At 39.5% G+C, this 18,003-nt stretch overlaps 1 protein-coding gene across 3 annotated transcripts in view; it reads left to right on the plus strand.

Annotated features, from left to right (window-relative positions):
• LOC109036051 (arylsulfatase B) overlaps window positions 1-17,919 on the plus strand; it is a 46,100-nt gene extending 28,181 nt beyond the window's left edge. For all 3 annotated transcript variants that reach the window (XM_072305366.1, XM_019049966.2, XM_072305367.1), the window contains 7 exons: window positions 2,072-2,139; window positions 6,823-6,975; window positions 9,549-9,810; window positions 12,630-12,796; window positions 13,251-13,386; window positions 14,749-14,907; window positions 16,758-17,919. In XM_072305366.1, coding sequence (XP_072161467.1) covers window positions 2,072-2,139; window positions 6,823-6,975; window positions 9,549-9,810; window positions 12,630-12,796; window positions 13,251-13,386; window positions 14,749-14,907; window positions 16,758-17,206 — 1,394 coding nt within the window. In that variant the 3' untranslated portion in view covers window positions 17,207-17,919. The remainder of the gene's footprint in view (window positions 1-2,071; window positions 2,140-6,822; window positions 6,976-9,548; window positions 9,811-12,629; window positions 12,797-13,250; window positions 13,387-14,748; window positions 14,908-16,757) is intronic.
• The last annotated feature ends 84 nt before the right edge of the window (window positions 17,920-18,003 follow it).

Below are 18,003 nucleotides of genomic sequence, written 5' to 3' on the forward strand. Positions count from 1 at the left end.
TCGTATTGTGGAGATTGAAAAGAATATCTTTTCGATGGCTGCGATGGATGCTGCAATGATCAGTGTACCATTCTTTTCCAGCCGTAAAGAGAATGTTCTCATGACCCATGGATTTCAAGTTGAAATTGAGTATCATCTAATGCAAGAGTGCCTGATTACGTATCCGGTAATGTTTCCTTTCTTGAAAAATTCTTTTCTCTATGATAAATTGAATAGAATAATTTATCAACAAGTAGAAACTGGGCTCACGAGAAGAATGATAGAGAAATATGTGGATGCCGAGATTAGATTTCCATCGGAGGGAACAGATGCCGAAGATGCTGAGCCGAAACCATATGATCTAAACGATTTGCAGTCAGCTTTTATAGCGCTCATCGTAGGTTTATTTGCGAGTCTCCTCACTTTCGTAGGAGAACTATTAGCTGATTTGTATCCAAACTCAGGCGTCATTAAAATGTTCAAAACTTTGAAAGTTTTCTGTTCGCGCAAGTTTAGAATGGACAAAGTGCTGCCAAAGTTATAATCATCCATGTGAAGAATAAACAAGAGGTTGATTCCAACGTGTGGACGTTGGAGAGCGTTCACCGGACCCACTCGTGAATGTTAGTATTTTGTTTTTTATCTTTGTACTTTCTTCATGAAAATTACAATAAATGCAATGAGCCTGTAGCAAACTTTCACTAAATCAAGCATAAGAGTTGTTTCTTATAAAATTTAATGTCTCAAAAGTCACGATGAGCGCATTGGCAGAGTCTGAAATGCACTCCTAATTGCACAACCTGCCTAAAAAATTTGCGTGTTTATATATATATTCATTTTGGTGGTCTGGTAAATATGAACTTCTTCATTGATTGGTTAGAATTAGTTATTCTATCTTCCATGGCTTGCTTAGAAATGAGTCTTTTTGTTGGAAATCCGTACGATTGTACAGATACTATTGCGGGGTCTCTTAAATATATTATTTCTGTTAGCGAGGCGTAAGTAGGGCGCGCAGCAACGGAGGCGGAAATGAAAAAGGTATCTTCGAAGAAATATGAAAAATAAAAGGAGGATTTACAGCGCCATCGTAAATATTATTATAACCAAAGGGGAAACTCCAACAGGAGCCTTCGTAAATCTTGGCGGTAAACTGAAATTGAATTTTGGCGAGGATCCACACAAAGAGAGCGTGCGTTCAAGGAAAAAATTGGATTGCTGATGCAACAATTCAATTGTTAAAAAAATATGTCCGACTTGTTTCAAATGTACATTTTACAATAGTAAGGGTGCTTAAATTATCATTTTTTTATTGTAAAATCTACATTGACACATGTTTGACACTTTTTTTAACTACAAAATTGTTAAAACAGCAATTTCATTTTTTTTCCGTGTTCGGAGTGAACGCATGCGTGCGCGCTTTCGTGGCTGCGATTCGGACACACGACAAACACATCTTCAGGTAAGAAATTGACAGTAGAAAGCAGCATTTTACTCGGAGTCACTGTTTTCATTGGCTCTCTGGAGGAATAATGTCACTTACCGCTGTCTTGCCTGAAACTACGTCATTTTTTGCGCACTTACGGCTTTCTCGTTTGTCTCATTTTTATACAATTAAGAGGAATATTGCTGTTATGGCTATTTCAATGATTTTATCTAATAGAGATAAGACGAATATTGAAGGAAACTCGATTTCGAAAATTGTTCAATTGCTGCTCTCTTCGCAATCACGATGGCGTGATAGCGAAGAGAATAGTTAGAAGAGAATATTTAAGTACTGCACTAATAAAACAGCCTTTAAATATGTTAAATTGATAAATGCAAAGAAAATATTTAACAATCATTAGTAAGAGAGAAGAAGAGATAAAAGAATACATATAGTAATCACAATACAATACAATAAAGGTTGGTGTAATTTTATGTATCTCTTAATTTTTTTAATTTATTTATTATTGTTTCTGAGATGAGGATTAATTTTCGTTTGATAACACTGCCCAAACACAATTCCTTTCGCCCTCCTTCATATTAATGTCCTTTATCATCCTTTTTCCTTATAATTTGACATCTGACCATTTTTTTTTATCCGTACATTCAGGTTTACTCATGCCAACTCTAGCTGGGCACGCGGATGGAATACCACTCACTGAACAGCTCTTGCCTCAGGTACCTACGTGACGCCATGTTTAAACTTTTAGAAACTGCCATCATCACCAAACAAAAGTAATCGCAAACTTTGAAAGGTATTAAGTATACAGTTCAGAGGAGTCGATTTGGACGGATTTCGTCGCTCCTCCGACGCAATGTGGATCGAGTCAATAAAAGAGGTCGGACAAAATTTGGAAACTTTAACGCTTAAAACTCCGTTTATACAAAAATTTGAGGTTCTAAAAGTGGTTTCATTGGTCTCCTCGTAAAATTTTCTTCCGCTAACACACCTTGAAATTTAAAATGTGACGAAATAAACATCGAAATTTGCAGTTTCAGTCAAAAATTTCATGTCCGACCTCTCTAATTGACTCGATTCACTGTGCGACGTAAGGACGTATCTCAATTTTTGCGTGAGCCCTGCGGGCCGATTATTGAAATTTATAGACAAAGCTATAGACAAAGAAGACATAAGGAGAATACGGCGATCCTATTGGTTGAAATGGGTTGTTTTTTATAGACTAAGGGGTAAATAATGGACTAACTATCGGGTCTCTCGTGGGTTACCGTTAGTTAGTCTATTACCTAGTCCTTTGTCCATTGCATCTACCCGCTTCCACCAATAGGATCCCTCCATATCCTTTTTGTCTTCTTTGTCTATTGCTTTGTCTATCAATTTCAATAATCAGCCCGCTGGTCTACTACGTGCATGCTATATTCCATTGCATATCGACGGTATAAGTCGGCAATCACATAACTCGGTTTGCGGCGTCGCAGGCTTCCTATCATACTTCATTTTTTAAACGGAAAACTCAGTGGCGTGCGGTGGTTTCAGTGACAGGGCAAGCTCTAGCGTTCGCTATCCGGGGGGGGGGGGGGGAGTGAGTGGTTTAACGTAGCCTCTTTCCCTTCCCCCTCCCCCTAGCCTCCCTAGAAAATTCTTAAAATTTTACTCTATTTGCTCTATTTTTCGGATGAAATCTGATGGAACGTCTTGAAAAACTGTGGTTTTATTGGGCGCTTCTGGGTACCAGATGCGCCCTTTCCAACCGTTCGACTCCCCCGATGTAACATGTACTATACTACATGCCCTTTTGCCTCATGGGTAATGACGCCATTCTGGTACACCCGGGAAAATTGGATTTTTTTCTGCATCTGGTATTCGTAAAAGTTTTCGTGAAATGTTTTGCTTTTAAGCATAACAATCTCGCACGGACGTATTACCTGGTTAAAGTATTTTAGGGCCTCCTTATGCTTTAAATACTTATATCCGAGGCAGTACTTTCAGATCGATTTGAAAATATTACGAACAGTCACGTGATCTCTTCATTTTAGTGACGTATTACTGTGCTACTTTGTGATTGGTTCATTTTCTTGATGCAGCATCGACACGTCAGCTGTTTGCGGCATTGAGCGGAAGGTTTAAGGCTATGTCATGGACCAAGAGAATGAATAAGGACCCCCAACTCCAGTTAGCGGAGACATTAGCGCGGCCCCGCTCCCCCGCTCCCCCGCGACCTGCGCGCCCTACCTCGCGGCGTCGCGACGCCGCTGTCTGCTAGATCGCGTTGACGCACCAGCTTTAGAGGTTCCGCCGCTCTTTCCCGTCGTCTGATTTACAGTGCATCCTTTATGTTTCCATTCACCACCAACTTAAACACATCGCAAAGTGCTTGTGGAAAGTTACAGATCTTCGCGGTCGATCTGAAGTTTTGAAGGGATTTGCGGTTAAAGAATCCCACTCTAAATTCCATTTTCGTCAGTCTTCGGGTACATTAGTTGGTAGTAATATGCTTTGTCGAAGAAGCGCCCTCCAACGCTTGGGCGTTGGAACTGCTTGTTTATTTCTCTCTTATTTATGATTTCGTTTACTCAACTTTTTTCGAATGTTATTGATCATTGGAGGACGGCTCCATACTCATTACTCCTAATTTTGCCACTTATTTGAGGTATTATAGTCTTTATTCCACAGCATTTAGAATTTTTTGAGTTACTTAAATTTCCCCCAAAAAAAGGGCTTTCTGCATTTAAAAGAGGATTGAGAATTGTCTAATTCATCACCAATTAGATCCAAGTGAGCAAAATTTTATAGAATATAAAGGCATTTGCTCCGGAGGAGCAATTACAGCCGCGACGGAAAGAGGGAACAAGATAGCGCATCGGAGGCAGAGGCAGCGCGCTGCGGTGACGGGCCAAGAGATGGCCAAGAGAAGCGAGCTGCGATCGCGCCGCGAAGGGCTCGGACTCGGAACGTACCGCTCTCCCCGCCTGCCTTGATTCCGCCGCCGAGCAGTGGCTCTCCGCTCAGCTGATCGCAAGCGGCGCATGAGTTGGCCCGTGTTCAGGCCGCGCAGCGCGCTGCGCCAGGCGCCACCTCCATCCGCTCTGCCGCTTTCATACTTTGGTGGCTCTAGACGTATTTCTGTCTCCCTCTCTTTCTGTTTTTAATGCAATTCACTTACTGAACACATTTTATAAATTATATTTGCTAAAATGTAAAACATTTAATAGGTGTAATTTTCTTCTTTCTTTTGAAATCTTTAGGCAAGCAGTGCTTGCCTTGCTTATCCGGACCGCACGCCACTGGGAAAACTACTCACCGTTAATTCTGTAAAACTGCCGTTATTTTTCTTCTCTGTGAGAGGAAAATTCTGCAAAAACTCCAAGGAATGATGTCGACTTGTTCTCCTTTAAAAAAATAACATAGAGGCGGAGATTTTCAGACACCAAAAACGCGAGTTATATGATTGCCGACTTACACCGTCGATATGTTCTATATGCTTTCCAGGGCTTATTTTGAGATATAGATGTACGCTCTCAAGCCAGAGGAGCGACTAATTGAACGGAATCTGCCCGATGTCATTTCATGTTGCCTGATTTTCTCTCATTTTTTGATTTTTTTTACTGGAGAACTGCACTACTTGACACCTTTTAACTCCCTGTATCATCGATTTTGAATAGTATACTCAAAAAGTCTCAAGTTTTTGTGTTGCTTTGTTTTCTGTTTAAAAGTTAAACGCCATCAGGGAGATTCAGGCAGCGTCTGATGTAGTCACGCTAATTCCAATACTCGCCTATTTACCATAAAAAAAAAGTTTTTCTCTTAAGAGCGTATCTCAATTTTCACGTGAACCCTGTTTTATAAATAAATCAATGCTATCTGGGGCTAATTCGGAAAGCGAGGCACGTACTTCAGTCAGAGGAGTGATGATGTGAGGAACCAACGTTCATCGTTTAGTCTATTCTAACTTCTACCTTGCCATCGTCAATGAAATGGGGCATTTAACTCATAGTGGTAAGTTTCACTATTATAAATGGTTTAATTTCTACACGCTGGATCCTTTTTGAAAGATTCATATTAATGATACATCGTCACCTTCCAGGCAAAGTATCACAAGCGCCATGCGACGTTTAAAAATTTCCGCCGCCATTTTATTTTTTTACAGAGAAATTGTTCAACGAAGCTGTCCGAAAATTTCACTGAATTTTCTTTGTGCTGCCGATAAAATTTAGTGAAATTTCCAAACAGATTCAACCAACAATTTCTCAGTAAAGAAATAAAATGGCGGCAGAAATTTTTAAACGTCGCATGGCGCTTGTGATACTTTGCCTGGAAGGTGACGACATCAAATGGACGTATTTCTACCAAACAGACCTATGTGCAGGTGAGAAATATGGGGTGTGCTCGTTGAAGCTGCATAAGAAGCAATGTAAAAGTGGGCGTGATTCCTTTTGAAGAATTGGAAAAGCGGGATTTTACATTCTATCAAACAGACCTATGTGTGTAACTGAATGCGAGATTCATGAGCCGCGGGCATGGCAAGAGAGCGTTGTGGACAGGGCTCATGAGTTAAAGCGCCCCGACGACGATCTCCCCGTCGCGCGTGTGCGCACTATCATTGCCGCTGACGTCACTGGCGCTTTATTATTCCCATTCACTCTTACGGCCAGAGAACTAACGAGCACACCCCATATTTCGCACCTCCACATAGGTCTGTTTGGTAGAAATACGTCCAAATTAGGAAATACAGTGCATGAAATGAAATAGTTTGCGAATAACATGTTTGTGCTCAGTCACTGACAGGACTTTCGACGATTTTGACTTGTTTCGCGAGCAATGAATATCCATACTTCTTGTCCACCGTGTATGCGAAAAAATTGTCTTCTCGTGCATGCTTTCCAATGATCTAGAAACTATAGATAGGGGATCCTATGCTACGCCACCAGTGAAATTCGTAACACACAAGGAGCAACACTTAGTTTAGAACGAAGATAGTCGGTTTCTATGACTACTTACGGACTGTTGCTGAATACGGACTTGTATCAAATTTAGAACCAACTGTTTGAAAATCTGTGTCCAGATATGGAACTTAGCCATTCATCAAGTGAGTTCGCGATGAAAATTTCAAAGCTAAATCTTTTATCGTAAAAACTCCCGGAAGATCCCATGTATTTGAGGTCATGAAATTGACCATTGAAATGACCATTAGAAAATGACTAATAGTCAGAAATAGAAAATTGACCATAAGATAATAGATAGAAATTGACCATTTCCACTGCCCGCCCGCCTATCGAACGACCGCTCCATGTGTGTCACGTTTTTTCGTAGGCCACCACCAATCTACAGTTGATTGATGGTACAGTCGTTGATGCTCTTAAAATGAGATTTGGTGACCCTTTTCCTCTTCTTTTTCATTTTAGAAGTTGCAGAAGCTTGGTTATGTCACCCGTCTGATTGGTAAATGGCATGTGGGGTCGGCGAAGAAAAGTATGACTCCTATTCGAAGAGGATTCCATTCTCATTTTGGTTTCTACAACGGCTTTGTCGGTTACAAGAATGGTATCCACGACTTTGTAAGTTTCCGTTCGCTTTGAAATCTAATGAAGAAGCATTTGAGATCTTCCGGGCGGAACAGTATCACATGGCTAAAAATGAAACCGCGAGGGACAAAAGAAGAAACAAAAAAATTAAAATTTACATATTTTCTCGGATTAGCGAACCTATTTACAACTTATAAAGTGTCATTAAGATGATTTGTCCGGAAGCTTGGCTCGATTAAACTGGAGTGTGATGTATCGCATCGATTGACTAAATCATCTCTACAGATTGTGACTTCTTATCCAAAGAAATGACAAACATTCCTGCGCATGAGCCTAAGAACTCATCCTCAACCAAAAAAATTTTAAAATTTAGAAAAATGAAAGTAGGATTCTTCTTAGGGGAAATGCTGCAATTGTTGCATTTTGAATGCGACATTTTTTCAAAAAGAATTCTACCTTCATGTCTCTGAGATTTCCAATTTTTGGGGTTAAGAATGAATTGTTGGTTCATACGTAGGGGCTATTGTCCTTTATTTGGCTAAAAAGTCAAAATTTTCAAAAATATTTTACTAAATCGATACGATATACCGCACGTCAGTTCCACCACGACAAGAAATCGTAACGAGTCATCTTAGTCTTTCCTCCTTGTCCCTATTAGTGCATCAATGTTTTTCAGAGGCGCACCGCACCTGCAACTTTCAATATTACCATTCAAAATTGATCGAATCCTTAGTTTTAAAAGAATACAAGTCCATTTAAAAGTACTTGCCAGAGATCGTTCATTTTTAAACGGATGAAGAACTAAAAGATCTCTGGAAATTTTTTCACATTTCATAGGTCTTAGGGGGGAAAACATTCCTCATCTCCGCGGAAAAACGCTCAGTTCTTTGAAAAGCGAATTAACCCTCACCATTTTGCAACAGACCCACAACTTTACACTAAAAATCAATTCAATTTCATTAAGATTTAGAAGCCTTTAAAATCCTTTTATAGTTTTTTATGCTACTTGTATATCTGGATGGCAATCTCTAAATATGCCCTTCCTTTTTCCAGTTAATACTTAATAAAACTGGCGACCTACGTTTTCATGTTTTTGATGAATTTAATTCATTCGCAGTGGCATTGAGCCATTTGTCTAGGATGGTTTTATGATTATTTTCAAAAACCTGTTTTTTAATTACTCGTAATTATAATATGTGACGAAAGGGACCTTACCTTCCGGAGGAATTTTTTTTTATTTTTGCAAACACTTAAACGACTTTTTTTTATAACCCAAGACTCTTCTTCTTCTTCTGTTGTTTTATTGGCTTATATTCCTTATGTGGAACCTACAGTCATCTATAGACATAAGAATCTTTGTCTTGGATCTCCAGAACTTGTCTCACATTCAATTTTTAAGATTTTAGGGTCAACTTGTGTCATCTAGACTTTCTTCTCTCATACATCCGCAAAAACGTAGGGGGGAAATTCGCCCAGAAGGTAAGGTCCCTCATCACAGATCTAGAGTACCTGTATAGGGAGAGTAGCGACAGATCTGAAACTCCGAAAGTCCATCAGGCCTTCACCGATGCCTCCGCGAATAAAGTTAGGGCCAAAAAGGGCAGCCAACCTATGAATCTCGAATGTCCAGAGCGATTTACAAATACAATTGTTACGAACCGTCGCGTCGTTTAGAAAGCATGTATTTGGCTTACTTTTTGCATAAATTTACTTATTTTTGCAAAAGAACGCTCATTTATGTACATTCTTAGCCATCTTGGTTAGAATTGAAATCTGTAGGCTGGCAGTGAAATTTTGTGTGTTAGAAGTTGCTCAGAAGGGTGGCTGCACTTTTGGGCCCTAAGCCCTCCATGAACCGATCTGTCGCTACTCTCCCTATACAGGTACTCTACACAGATCTGGTCACATATGGATTGCATTTTGCGAAAAGAAACCAAGGCCATTCCAATGTAGCTAGGATTGTGCAACTTATGTTCCTTGCAATGAAATTACTGAAACCTTGCAAAAAATTCAATTTACTGTGGTAATTTTCGTATTTAATCTACAGTTTATTGGAAGTAAAGATAAAACTTGTTTGGATGATCAGTTTATATTTGCAAGGTATTCCTAATGATGATATGCTTAAAGCACTTCCGGCTCCTTTACCCCTCCCCTCAGTCTCTCTCGGATTTTTTTTTTCAATCGAATACTGTCAATTGGACTGTATTTTGCAATTTGGACCTATAAATTCCGGCCCGGTTTAAAAACAACGTATGTGCCATTAGTTTCTCTTTGCACATAAGTGTTTTTTCAGATGAGCCAGAATTTATAGGTCCAAATTGCAAAATACAGTCCAATTAATACCTCCTCCTTCTCTGTAATTCAATACATATTTTTATTATTTTTATTAAAAATTATAAACTGTAACTCAACTTTAATTCCGCTGTAATTAAAACATAACAAACGACAATTTAAAAAGAAAAAAAAAATATTTGCAAGGTGAAAAAAGTCGCACAATCTTAGCGACCCTGGAATGCTTGTGGTTCCTCTTTGCAAAATGCAATCCATAAAATGTCTATTTTTGTAATGGTTGTGTCACTTCCGATTCTAACATTTTACTTGGACAGCAAAATACTTCCGGATTCGACTGTTACCGCAATTTCCACCGGAGCAAGCATGAGGTTGAAGGGAAGTATTTGACGGACGTTTACACGAAGGAAGCTGTGGACGTGATTGAGGCTCACAGTAGATCATCGGCACCGCTGTTCCTCATGCTGTCGCATTTGGCACCTCATGCAGGCGCAATCGGGGTCCTAGAAGCGCGGGACGAGGAGAAAAATGCTAAGAAATACAGCTATATTGCCGACCCGTTGAGGCGATTATATGCAGGTGGAGTATATGCTGCCGTGTTAAGAAAGAACGCCATATGAACATTTGAGAGTTGCCAAACTTCCTCCGATAAGACATGTATTTTTGACGACATTCATGCACATTTTTCTTTGATATTTTCATATATTTTAGATTAAATTGCGTAGGAATCTGTCTTAAAATTTTGGGAAATAATATTCACAATTTTCCCAGTAAATTCGGTTTTTATTGGAAGAAACTGCTTGGCAACGTCTTAAGGCTCAAAGGGTTTTCTTCTTTAGCACGGCAGTATGGGAAATTGAATCTCGTTACGTGTGTGTTGCACTGTTACATGAAAGTAACCAGAGGCGGATCTAGCAATTTGGCGACACCGAATTTCCTCCATTTAAACCTATGCTAAATAATCGATTCATGTCAGAGCACCTGGCCCCTCAAAGAATCTACACATTTCGATAGGTTTGAATGGAGAAAATTCGTTTGTCCGCCAATGAAAGTAACATTCATCGGCGATTTGCAAATTGCTTGCGAATCGGCTCGGAATTTTGCAATAGTTCACCTTCACATAGGAATAATTGAGGGGCTTGGAGGACAAGATTTTGAGGTAAGTGCAGTTTTCTTTAAAAAAAGTGAGATTTTAATGCTTTCAAGTGAGATAAGTGCATATACTGTGAAAAAATCGATCCAAATTTCTAACTTAAAAAAATTAAGTTATTAATGATTTTTGAAATTTGATGGTATGAAACTAGTCTTAATACATCCTCTGTGAAAAATTCGATCCTAAATTCCAATTTTCAAGGATGAAAAAGTCAGTCTTTCTTCAACTTTCAACTTTCTTTCGGCCATGAGGATCCATGTAATTTGGAAACTTCACACACGTATTTCTTCGAATAGCAAATACAGCACTTATGCGCCTTGTCCTCCAAGCCCCTTAATTAAGGGTTCATCGGTATTAGAATACCTACATAGGGCGAGAAAGGACATGTCAAAAAATGGAGCTCTTGGCGACCAAAAGGACAGCCAATCTTCTAACACAAAACATGCCACTGTCAATCTCCAGATTCCAATATGGAACCAAGATGGCCAAGATTGTGCATGAATGAGCGTCCTCCCGAGAAATGAGTAAATCTATGAAAATACTAAGTCAAATACGTTCTTTACACGATTTGCAGGATTCGCCTTTGCTCGAAGCACATTAAAACACCAGCCCCTGACCGCTATGCGGTCCCGCCCCCAGAGGGCGCTTTGCGCTCTCTTAAGCCCGCGTCGACAAAAGAACGACCAAAAAAAATTCAACGATTTTCATTCTAGACTCTCGTTATTTTGTCCAATCTCCCTCTGGCCGAGAGCGATTGGACCAATAAGAGTGGAATGAAACAATTGGCATTTATTTTAAACTTCACGCCAAGACTGAAACGAAACGAAACGGAGCGTATCGTCGCTTTTGGATAGCCTGTAGCAAAGAAACATACCTTCAATTCACTTACTCTACTAACAGACCAACATTCATCAATTCCCGCTTAGTTCGACAGAGCACAGGGGAGAATTTCATGAGCCGCCCTACGTCGTCCGCAGCGCGCATGGCGCACGACCCGCCTTTCATTATTCCACTTCATCTAGAGTTTAGAGTTCACTAATTACCTCACACGACCAGTGTGTAATTTTTAAAAAAATTACACGATATACGAGTTACGCCGCCAGGAAGCTCTCCCCGCAAGAAATCGGTCACCACCCGCCCGCCGAGACAGCCGCGGCGTGTTGCCAGCGCGAGACGCGCGCACTGACGCCTACAAACCTAAGGAGATACTTCGAGCATTGCGCAACGCTTGAAGTATCCCCTTGGGTTTGTAGGCGCCAGTGCGCGTTTCGAGCTGGCCAGCAAGTCGCGCCGCGCCATAATGATCAAAATATATCGTGTTTGTAATTGTGGAATTTTTAGGTCAGGGTGTTGAAATGTAGGCAATTTGACATCTATTTCAAAATTAGCGACTCAAAAAACATCTGTTGCGAAACTTTCGTGATCTTTCCGTCATTATCCGACTTATTTCTTCCTATTCTTGAGTTTTGGATCATAGTGCGCCGCGAGTGGGTAGCGGTTCATGAAATTCTCCTCTGTGATCAACCGCGCATAGTGCAATTTTGCCCCCTTTCTAAGCTCCCTGATCTACTCTTATATAAAAAAACCTGGGTCCTATTTCCAAAATTTGATCACAGCGGGCTCAATTAGGGACAATCATCTGTCGATGACCGTAAATATCATGGCAATAGGCCCAGTAAAACGCTTAAACGAACTGTGACAAAAGAATAAAAAATTACATTGTTGAAATGGCAGAATTCGCAACTTTGCCACGTAATTTGAAAAACCTGGGTCATATTTTTAAAATTTAAATATAGCGGGCTTTTCTAGAGAGGATTGCCTATCGATGACTGCAAAAATCATGAAAATCGGCCCGGTGGAACGCTGGAACTAAACGTTACCAGATACGTAAATTCAAGAGGTCTCGGAGCTTATAGTATAGATGCTGAAATGCCGAAATTTAATTTTTAGTGCCCAATTTTGTTGCTGTTTGTGTGTGTGTTTAAATCACATTATACTCTTTTTAAGCCCCATTACGGGCGTTGCAGTAGAGACAAAAACAAAATGCCCCGTCACAACAGAGCTCCTCCCAACACAGTTGGACTGCATTTTGCGAAACACAAGTATAAGTTTTGGCTCATTTTAGAAACACGCTGGAACTAAGCGTTACAAGATGTGCAAATTCAGGAGGTCTCGGAGCTTATAGTATAGATACAATAATGCAAGAAGAACTAAAGAACGAATGTGTTATATCGCCGAATTTTAGGTGTGATGGAGGCTCTGGATGCATCAGTGGGGGCGGTGGTCTCAGCATTGGACTCGCACAATATGTTACGGAACAGTGTCATCATTTTCATATCCGACAATGGAGGACCCACCACACGACGAGATGTCGGACTCCAAACGGGAGCATCCAATTGGCCACTCAGAGGTGTAAGTTAATTAGAAGGCATCATTATTTGTAGACATTTTTGTACTGGACTCTTCAGTTCTAGACACTGTCAACGTAGACCGAAAAATGTAGAATTTCTGCTCGTGGACTTTTTGCTGGAGACTTTCTGTCTACATACTAAGTAATATGGTGAGGAACACGTAAGCAAGTGAGTAAGTCGACTATGAATAAACCTCATCTGCCGCAAAATCTATGAAAAATTGCACCAAATTAGATAGATAGATAGATAGAATTGATTGATGCATACAGCCTATAGTAAAAAGCTCTGGCACAAGTCAAATTTAAAATGTATACAACGATTACAACAATTTAAACAAAATGAATTATCAGACCCTTCAAATTAGCAGCATTGCAAGCCTCATACGTCATTTTACCGAAAAAGCGAGTGCTCACATTATGAAATGTGTCTGAAATATTAATGGAATGTATTTTTAGTTGAAAGGGTCTCTGTTCGAGGGTGGCGTGAGAGGAGTGGCAGTTGCGTGGAGTCCGCTTTTCAAGAACCTCGCTCAAACCTCCGACAACTACATCCACCTCACCGATTGGCTCCCAAGTTTATATTACGCCGCAGGTAAAGATGTGACTCCAATTTGAGTCTGGACCACATACATTTTACTACGGCTTATCGGGCTTTTCTTATGATAGTCATTTGCGCTATAATCAAAACCACCGGAACAAATGTCCCGTTTTAGGGCAGAAATTATTTAATAGATCTATACATCAACGTCATGCACCACTTTTATGTTTTATTTTTAATGTATGTTTTGTTACTACACACAGTTTTTCTGAAAAGTTTCTTCGAATTTACCTAGATGATCTCAAATAAAAGTATCGAACATTTCGACGCGATATTTTTGTTAGTTATATAATCCTTTAATGTAAAAAAAAAAAAAAAAAAAAAAAAAAAAAAAATTAGAATTCATCCGAGTTTCTGAATCGTTACAATGAGAATACATATTTTTCCATTAATTATGGTAAAAACTGAAGCAGAAAGTCAAGATGATGACAAGCAGTCCTACAGCGTTCCTACAGTCTTGTAGGCGCTAATTTGCGTTTCAAGCCAACTGACTGACTGCACTTTGACTGACTGACTACGTTTGGCGCAATGCGAGAAGTATTCATGCAGTCTTGTAGGCGCTATTATAGGCGTTCCGCCGACCGCGCTGTTTGGGAAATGTGTTAAGTATTCCTGAAGTCTTGCAAGCACTAATATATCGCGGCATCGAATAATATAACTTAAAAGGCCCATGCTGTGTTTCAACGACGTATGAGCATTCCAACGTTGCCTCGTTTCTCCCGATTAAATATTTTTTCCGAGAAAATTTAGGAAAGTTCTTTATACCCACGTTCCAGAGGTAAGACATCGATGATTTGTCAACAAACTAACCTAAACTAGCGTTAACATAAAAATGCGATTATTTCCCATCTGTTTCCTGTTTTGCCGAACTTCTACCTTAAATTAACTTCATTTTAAATTCGCGTATTCCTGTAGCAGATGTTAAGGTTTCTATTCGCGCAATCCTCATATACTTCCTTAAACTTTTCGCGCAATCCTTGATAACCGGAAGCTTGAGTATCCAACGCCAATAATTTGGTCGGTATCTCGTCCTACGAAGACTACACTGAGTTGGTTGAGGCGCTTTGATACAACTATTCGTGTTCCACAGATATGCGTGTTGCTTATTCAAAAATTAAAGGCACTCTAGCTTTTCCCGCCTCCTCAGAAATTCATGAGAGTTGTCAATTGTAGCACCCAAAGAAAATAGTGCCCATGCAGGGAAATATATTCTACCCTAATCCAAAACTTGGTTGAACGTTGAACCATTTTGAATTTAAATGTTTAGAAATTATATGCTGTTTGCTGTTTATGTTTGTATGCTGTTTTATTATTTCTCCTCTTTATTTCCTTTTCTTCATTTTGCATTGCTTTTAGGTGGTGACGTGAATTCTCTTTCAGCGTTGGATGGAATAAACCAGTGGTCTCATTTAGTTGACGTAAAGTCTAAAAGTTCAAGGAATCAGCTTTTGGTGCATATTTACGAGAAAAGAAGTAAATGGGCAGTTATCAAAGATAAATGGAAATTGGTTCAAGGTAAGTGATTTTGACGTTCAAAAACTTTTGATGCAATAAAAGGTTTCAAGTTTGAAATTTTAGATAATCTGTATCCCCTCAAAATAAAAACCTCGCACTTGGTACTTACAAATTGATACACTATTGCCAAGTTCTCGTACATCTGACGAAACAGTTTTTACCCTCAACTTTTAAAAATATTTATTTTATAGAAAATCTGGCGGTTGTGGTATAAATGTTTGTTCAGCCCTTAAAACTGTAAAACAATTTCAAATCGGTCAAGAAATTCAACATTTACTGATTTATAACTATGTTTCGTTGACAATTACAGCATGCGTCAACGCAATGCGGAGGACGTACGGATCGTAAGACAGTATGTTGGAGTTTTTTAGTCAACGTGCGTTAAAAATTCAGCATGAAGCTGAAAATCTCGATATTTTTCCTAACACTGCAAGTGAGATTTTTCCCTTGGGCAAATCCCACGAAACGTCCCAAGGCGACAAAGCCTTACTTTTATTTGGACGTATTTCTATCAAACGGAACTATACGCATTAAGACATGAGTCCTGAGACCCATAAGAATATGTGCATAACAGGGCTCACGTTATAATTCACATAGTTCCGTTTGATAGAAATACGTCCATTTAAGAATAACTGGACCGCGTTTAGCAGAAAAGAACCAAGCCACATCAGCTTTGTTTTTTTTTTTAAATGAAAAGTTTTTTTGAAGGAGTTTTATTTAAATAGAACATAACTACTACAAGTATTTTCTTGTATCTACTCGTATCTACATGGTTTAAAACTAAAACTAACCAAATTGCATTTAATTTACAGGGTGACGTTAGATAATACAATGATTAGCTAAAAAAACAAGAATTGTAAAATTCTCTATCTTCTTTTTTAGAGATATTAAAACATAAAGGTATATAGTTTAATCGTTTCACTACTTGTTGTCACCAAATTTAACCAGCCATTTTAATATTTCACAAGAGGACGTTTATGCGGATTTCTAAGAAAATTTAAGGGAATTTTTTCTGTATTTGGCAGAAATTTCGCTGTTGCACAACAATCCGCACAACTTTTTTTAAGTAAAAAATTAAATTGTCCGATTAAATTTAGCAACAGCTGGGTGGTTTCACGATAACTGGAATAGTTTTGTCGCCGTAACAGACAACACATTTTTCGGTCATATTTTTATTAGTAATGATAATCACTCGAATTTGTTTGCATTAATCTACACAGTGTTACGTGTGATAACCCTTTTCAAAGATTAATCGCTCTACTTTGCAATTTTAAAATATAAATGGCGAAAAATGTGCTGTCTGTTACACTGTCTTTTTACCGCGTAACAGACAGCACGTTTTCAGAATTTACATAAAATTAATTGAGAAGTAGAGCAATAAATAATGATAAAGCGTTATAACACGTAAACCTTTGAAGATTAATGCGAAAAAATTCGATTGATTATCATTTCTACTAAAAATATGACCGGAAAATGTGTTGTCTGTTACGGCGACAAAACTATTCCAGTTATCGTGAAACCACCCGGCTGATGTGGCTTGGTTCCTTTCTACTTAACGCGGTGCAATTCGTCGTCTCCCGGACGAAAGAACGTAACTCCATTCCAAGGTTGCAAAATTGGCTCAAACAATTCAATATTTGACAAGAATAGACCAGTGCAATTTTTGTCAAAAATTGGTCTGATTTTCGCATAAAATTAGAAGAAAAATCAATTAATTTTTCAGTTAGAAATGCCCAGAATTCTCCCAGTAAAAGTGCAATCTGCGCAAGGAAATTTGGCAACATTGAAATTCAGTTACGTTCCTTCGTGCCGGGAACGACGAATTAATCCAAGTTTGATTTAATTTTCAGCCAACGACACAGAGACGCTAAAATACACCACCTTCTACCATGGGGAAAGCGGACGCAACGGAGAGAAATATTCGCTGAATCTCGTCACGGGCAGTCCGGTATCCAAGATCCTCCGACGCAACGTACCGGAAAAGGAACTGGAGATCGAATATGCGGAACGGAGGAGGAGTTTGAACCGCGGGATGATAGCGGCGTGTTCGGAGCGAATAGCAGCCTCCAAGTTGGTCCCACCGGATCAGTGCAGCGAGGCACCTTGTCTCTTCAACATCCACCAAGATCCGTGCGAGTTCCGAGACGTGGCCGCTCACCATCCATCGATTGTTGATGAGCTCCGAAAACTCTACGAAAAATACGCTTCGTCGTTTGCGGAACCGCAGGATCACGGCTTGGACCCTGCTGCTCTCCCCCAGAACTGGGATGGATGGTGGACGCCCTGGCTCGACTCTTAGAGGGTGACATAGGCGGATCCAGCAATTTGGCAACAATGGATTCCTTCCATCTAAACCTATGGAAATGTATCGATTCTTGGAGGGGCCAGGTGCCCCGACAAAAATCGATTATTTAACATGGGTTTAAATGGAAGGAATCCATTGTTGCCAAATTGCTGGATCCGCTCCTGGAGGGTGACGATCAGCGGCGAGGCGTAAACGATCGATTATCGATATATCCCCATTTGAAACTGTGGTGAAGAGTCGATTATTAAGGTGTTCGTTGCGAACGCCCTAATTATCGATCCTTTTCCGTAGGTTTAGGTGTAGCGCCTACAAGCCTGCATGAATACTTCTCGCATTGCATCAAACGCAATGCAAACGTTATTTGAGATAACTATTCGACCACGGGTGTAGGCATATTTGCCGTCAGCCGGATTGAGGGCGCGTCACACTGCGGAGATGACTGGGCTCCTTTATCTCCGATTGCAACATTATGCACCACTTTTCATGTTTTATTTTTGATAAGCGTGATGATAAACCGATTTGCGGATTTTAAAAAAATTCAAAATTTGGATTTCGTATTGTATAAAATTTAAAAGTTTAAAACTGATAGATAATAATCTTTCAAAAAGTCATTCACTTAAAATAATCTTTAATTTTAGTTTGTGTGGATTTTGAAAGCTGTCCGGTTATTAAAACTGCTTCCAAATTTTGGAGGCTGTTGAAAACTGTATCGTCCACATCATTTTGACTGAAGAATGTCCCAAGTTTGTTGCGGAGTTGCCGCTTATGCCGAAAAATTTCATCTTAAGCGG

This window comes from Bemisia tabaci, chromosome 10 (genome assembly GCF_918797505.1).
Source record: "Bemisia tabaci chromosome 10, PGI_BMITA_v3".
Classification (NCBI taxonomy): Eukaryota; Metazoa; Arthropoda; class Insecta; order Hemiptera; family Aleyrodidae; genus Bemisia; species Bemisia tabaci.